Source organism: Opisthorchis viverrini (genome assembly GCF_000715545.1).
Source record: "Opisthorchis viverrini unplaced genomic scaffold opera_v5_50, whole genome shotgun sequence".
Taxonomy (NCBI): domain Eukaryota; kingdom Metazoa; phylum Platyhelminthes; class Trematoda; order Opisthorchiida; family Opisthorchiidae; genus Opisthorchis; species Opisthorchis viverrini.
This window is the reverse complement of record NW_008751706.1, coordinates 710,401-715,951: the sequence shown is the minus strand read 5'-3', so window position 1 is coordinate 715,951 and position 5,551 is coordinate 710,401. Positions and strand designations below refer to the sequence as shown.

Below are 5,551 nucleotides of genomic sequence, written 5' to 3'. Positions count from 1 at the left end.
AGCAGACGTGACTTTTTAGAGTCGACAACTTTGCTGGATGAAGGACCAGTGAACAACCTAACATCCTGTTAATTTATGCTGATAAGCCAGAAAAAAATTGAAAAAAAACGTGAACAGAAGTTCCTGCATCTGAATGTGATCAACAGATAAGGTTGATAAGGTCTGATCGGCAAATGCTTATCTTTCGTATAACAGATGGGGAGCACAAATATTTGTTTCCCACCATAAAACTCGTCAAATCGATTCGGTACTTAAAGGGAGTATTTTCGCAACAAGATGCCAGGAAGGATGAATTCTGTTTAGATGAACTCTCTTTTACATGAAGAATATAACAGGAATGAATATCGTTTGATACCTTGCAACTAGTTCGGTTGTTACTTCCCGTTAATTAGTAGTACAACTAAACTCGATAGCATCATGATCGTGGACTGTCAAGAAAAAATGGACAATATACTGGATTGGTGATAAACCGAAAAGAGAACACCGTTTTAGTGAAATACACTGATTTGCAAACTAATTTGGTTTTGCGAGAGACCCACCTGGAACCCAGCGATGTTTCCAGGCGACTGAATGTGCTGCACCAGGCCTGGAAACATCAGAAACCAGAGATCCAGCTGGGTTTCATATGAGTCCCTCGCAAAACCGAATTAATTTGCAGATGAGTGTATTTTGCTAATTTCGTGCAATTTGGTTTCAAGTAGAACATAAGGTTGACGGAAACCCGGGGACTGAGCCTACCTGATGAGCCCAAAGTGGAAGGGCGAAACCGGTCGTGGGCTATCGAGGAGTTTTCAGCAACATCGTGAGTAGTGTACTACAAAGAAAACAGTATTGTTAAAGTGTGTTCAAACGTTATGAATTTTCTACGAATCGGAAGCTTGGCGCAATTTGTTTTCTGTCTTTTCAAAGTGAATTTTCAATCCCACTGGCGTTCAGTAATTTTGCGTGGGAATTGCCCCGAGTAGTCACTCAGAACCCTTCTATAATCGTTCTCAAATTCTGCTCGGATTTATCCGAGACTGATGAAACTGAGTTTAGATATATCAGGCGTTTTTGCTTCTTGAGGCAATCGGAAAAATACCTCCAAAAATTGATTCGACGTATTCTTGCTCAAATTTCGGGGTCCCACCCTCCCGAACGCATCTCAGTCCACCTAAAAATAGTCACGTGGATTATTGCGCATACATTTTTTTGACGTATTCAACCTTCCCTAAATGCACTACGTTCGCGGTTTTCGCGTACCCTCGCAGGTGATAGGACACAGCTATCAAACGCCTAGGGATTAAAGCTTGTAATGTAATTCAGGCGACTTGTATCAATCATTTTTCTAAACTGATTATAAAATGGGTCTCGTGACCGAGAGTAACAGTTACACTAGCTCATCCTGTCTTAGCGATGAATGATTGCAAGTAAACCGTCAAAGTAATTCGATTCATTAAACCCTGGACATCCGGCATTCACTTTCACGGGTCTCTTGGGTCACGTGACAGTGAGAAGTGAATATCCGGTCACGTGATGACCAGCTATCCCAAACGTTCTGTCAATGGACTGTTCAGTTGAGTTTCGAAATGAAAACTTCACTCAAAATGACATTCGGAATGTCCATTGTTCAGGTCTTGCTTCGTTCCACTAAGTAGAACACACGATTACACCGTTCGTAGCATTAGTGGGCAGTATTCTGTATCAGTTACGAAACAAACAACAAATCCACTCATAACTTGGTAAGCTGAAGTTGTGCGCAAAGCTATTCCACCCCGCACGTCAGTTGTCCCCCTACGAAGCTCGTTGTAAACCAGGTCTAACAACGCTAAGTTTTGAAAAAAAAGTTCAAATTTAAGACTCAGGTTGAAGAAACTTGAATTTAAAGTAAGTCTCTTATCGTCTCTAAGTGAAACATCACTCTGAATAAGAACGTGACATTGCACGTTGCTTTGTTGCATGTTGCACAAAATTTCTCTTAGAATACTTCAGTTGCTGAGAGATCAGTTGGTGTATTCCAGGGGGTACAATGCTCAGGTGTACCATTTGTCACTGTCTCAGGTTCTTGCATAGGCAACGAGTTTTGTTTACTGTCGCATCAGCTATGCGATGAGCAGTTAATGGCATTTCTGCGTGAGACATTTCCGCTCATTGACAACTTGCATACCCGAAACCTTACTTGGTATCCACATCAGCATACAAACCTGACCCCGTCGAAAACACCGGTCCCATCTAATGTCTCCCTAGAGACATGAAGTTGCTCAGCTTCCGTATCAACGTGCCAATTAAACTGTGGTCAATGAAATTGAAACTTTGAACATGTATCTCTTCATGATCGGTCATTACTGATGGTTGAGTCATCCTCCGAGTTATCCTGTATCTCGACAAGTATACTCATTTGCGTATCAACTAGGTTCTCAGGGAAGGGGACTCAAGTGAACTATCACATTAGACTTAGCATTGAGCTAGAGCCACATCGGGTGCACTACCCTTTCTTGACTGCATGACACAAAAGAGTGGTGGGAAATTAAAAATCACTGTATACCGGAAATCAAAAGATAGTGGTGCGGTCTTAGACTACTCGTCTGCACATCCAAAAGCAGTAGATGCTAGCATAGCTTCAGCGATGTTTAGGAAGGTGAGAGCACTGTGTACATAGGAGGTCGACTGAAGAGTAGCACAAATTCAGGTAAAAAAGCGACCTCAAGATAGCGGATACCCTAAGCGGCAACTTAGATGGGTATTGGTGCCAACAGCAAGGCTCAACAAGGAGTGGATAGGAACAGCGGTTATTCCATACAAAACAGGGATATTTGAAGTTATTAAAAGGGTACTGAATACGGCTAACATTAGAGTAGCTTTCCAGAAGGGCAAAACTTTACTCTCGGTGTTGGTGAATTTGAAGGATCACCTTCCGGTTGATAGGACCAGGCACTGTGTATACAAAATAAAATACAACGACTGTACGAAGGTTTATATAGGTCAGACAGCCAGGGAATTGCACACCAGAATCGGTGAGCGTTCTATTAGCAGACCACCGGAAACGCAGATTAATACCAGGCGTTGGTCAGAGATTCAGCAATGGCAGGGCATGCTCTAGACACTGGGCATAGGATAGATTTAGAAAATGTGGACATCCTGAGACGGGGTTCAAGATCCACACCACAGCGACTGGTGGCCGAGGCTGTGGAAATCGCCAAGCATTCCAGTGTAAATAGCAACCTTGTGAGTAGTTTCCTAAAAACCTATTATCAACTGGTGAAGAATGAGTCATTGGCAAACGGTTTGGAAACGACGCTGTTTGAGAAGGTACACCTTACCCGGAAAACCTCAGCTGTAAGCCACATTAAAGTAGCAAGGAAAGTGAACCACATATTGGAGGAACATCTTCTTTGTCTTCAAGGTGACATATTCATTTGGTTGGGACGCGTTTGGATCCCACATTTACTTCCCGTAGTTGGAGCGCGATGAACTTAAATGATGTTATTTCTGGAAATCTTTGACGTGTAGTTTGTCTCGCGGTTCACTTTCTTATAGGTTTAGAATCCCACAGTAAAGACAAAGCGCATATCCTAGTTTTTAAAACAGAAAGCTGAAGAGAGGCCTCGAATAGCGATTGACCGTCAGGCAGCTCAGGACGGAGCATATAAGTACGGACAATGCTGTACCTCAAGACAATCCGACAAATTACTGAACTCCGGCATCCCGAGGGCCTAGTATTCACCAATGACAAATTAATGTAACTCTATTAATGAAAGGTGACATCAGTTCACCAGAATTTATCTGGATTTAAAATAACCAAAGGTTCAGCATTTGGACGCGACAAACAAGTGCGTGACCTTAGACAAATACTGCCGTATCTGTCCATCAAGGTCGCAAATTAGTGCTTTCAAGAACCAGCCAACTAAACTAAGAGATGGTTGTATATCGATACCACAGGCCAAGTGCAAAGCCTATAATAATTTCTCCGTTGATTCACAAAGATATCAGCCTCAGAAAACATGCTGAATCCTACAGAACTCAGCAATGCCGTAGTTACGAGTCTCCAAATAAATACCATTATTTCAAGGTCGGTGATTTTCAAAAGCATCGATTTTTTAATCGATGAAAGAAGCATTGATTTGCGAATGGGAGGTGTGAGTGCTCAACCTCAACGAGCAGATCATCGAATGTATCCAGTGAGTTAGATATATCTGGCGTATCCACTTTGGAACAAAAAAGACTGCGCCCTCATCTCTGTCGTTGAAGATATCTGACAAGACGGGATGCAACCAGCAGACCTCCATAGGCTAAGGCTTCTACTAAACAGCCTACATAGAAACCTTAGTCATATCGATCGAACATTTTTGTTTTTAGTGTATTAACGAGAGTAAAGCGCGAAGTGTCAGAGACCTGGAGACGTGAGAATGGCGGTTCCAATATAACAAAGTCATGTCGGTGGTATTGTGAAGAGAATCGATAATATTCCATGAGTGTACGTTCTCACAGTGAACTCAGTGCATACTGAAAAGCCGAGGAGGACCGCGGAGCTGTTTTGCTTTTATTGGAAATCTGCAGTGTACAGCTCACGAAACTACAGTAGGGAGTTACGAGATCGGGACCATCTGGCTGGTCGTTCGGTCACGTGGCCGTTCGACCGCGAGCTGCAAATCAGCTGTGTGACTAGCTGAAACCGAGACAACACAGAGAGCCGCTCATGCTTGAACAATAAGGAAGGAATAGCAATCCATCCGGTGATTGAGAATTCCAGCTGAGGGGTCGTCGCGCAAAGAGCCGGTCGACACGCGTGACTTCATGCTGTGGAACCCGTAAGTGAGTAATGTTTTCTCCGTCTTGAGTGTGAGTTAATCACAATGCTGCTCAGTTACTCTCAGTCGAATAGTCAAATGGTTCAACCGAGCGGCCGAATGAAAACGGTCAATAACTAATCACTGGGTCTTCGTAAAATGTGCGTAGCTGATGATTCTCACTAGTAGAGAGAGATATCTGCGCAGCGCATTTCGCTTGCAGGACGAAATCTCCATTGAGAGGTTATACTACCTTCTAGGGGCCACACATGTAGACTTAAACGGACAGGTCACCGTTGAAGAACACGGTTTTTAATACTGATTACACTTTTTAGGTGTGAGAGGGAATGGTGAAAGAAACGTCCCAGTGTTATTACGCAAGGTTTTTGAATTTTCCTGTGTTTAATTCTGCCATCTTATTTCGACAGGTATCGATTCGGCCATTGCCCATAGGACAGTTTTGAGCTATTGGTGAAATACACTACTACTCATAAAGTTAGTGACAACTCACCGGCAGCCCATAACCAATTTCACCCATCGTGATTTTAAGAATTCGGGTTTGATCTATATTGGAGACTACTCTTCATGTTCTAGCTAAGAAGCTCGGGTTTCGCTCACTAAATAGATGACCGGCACTGCGTTTCCCTTATCGCGATGGTGTTTGAAACCGGAACGAGAATATTACTACAATCTCATCAACGTGCCGCTAAGTTAGTAAGTCTAAACAGAGGAGCATTCTCGTGTTTGAACGGGCGTTGAGTTGATTCCCCCTGGTTTCAAACACC

The 5,551-nt window shown here is 43.1% G+C and overlaps 1 protein-coding gene across 1 annotated transcript in view; it reads right to left on the bottom strand.

The window, feature by feature from the left end:
- Nucleotides 1-2,556: 2,556 nt before the first annotated feature.
- The window catches only part of T265_03473 (hypothetical protein), a gene marked incomplete at both ends in the record, with an annotated part of 6,548 nt that continues 3,553 nt past the window's right edge, over nucleotides 2,557-5,551 (bottom strand). Inside the window, 2 exons of the mRNA XM_009167973.1 lie at nucleotides 2,557-2,646; nucleotides 2,891-2,913. Coding sequence (XP_009166237.1) covers nucleotides 2,557-2,646; nucleotides 2,891-2,913 — 113 coding nt within the window. The remainder of the gene's footprint in view (nucleotides 2,647-2,890; nucleotides 2,914-5,551) is intronic.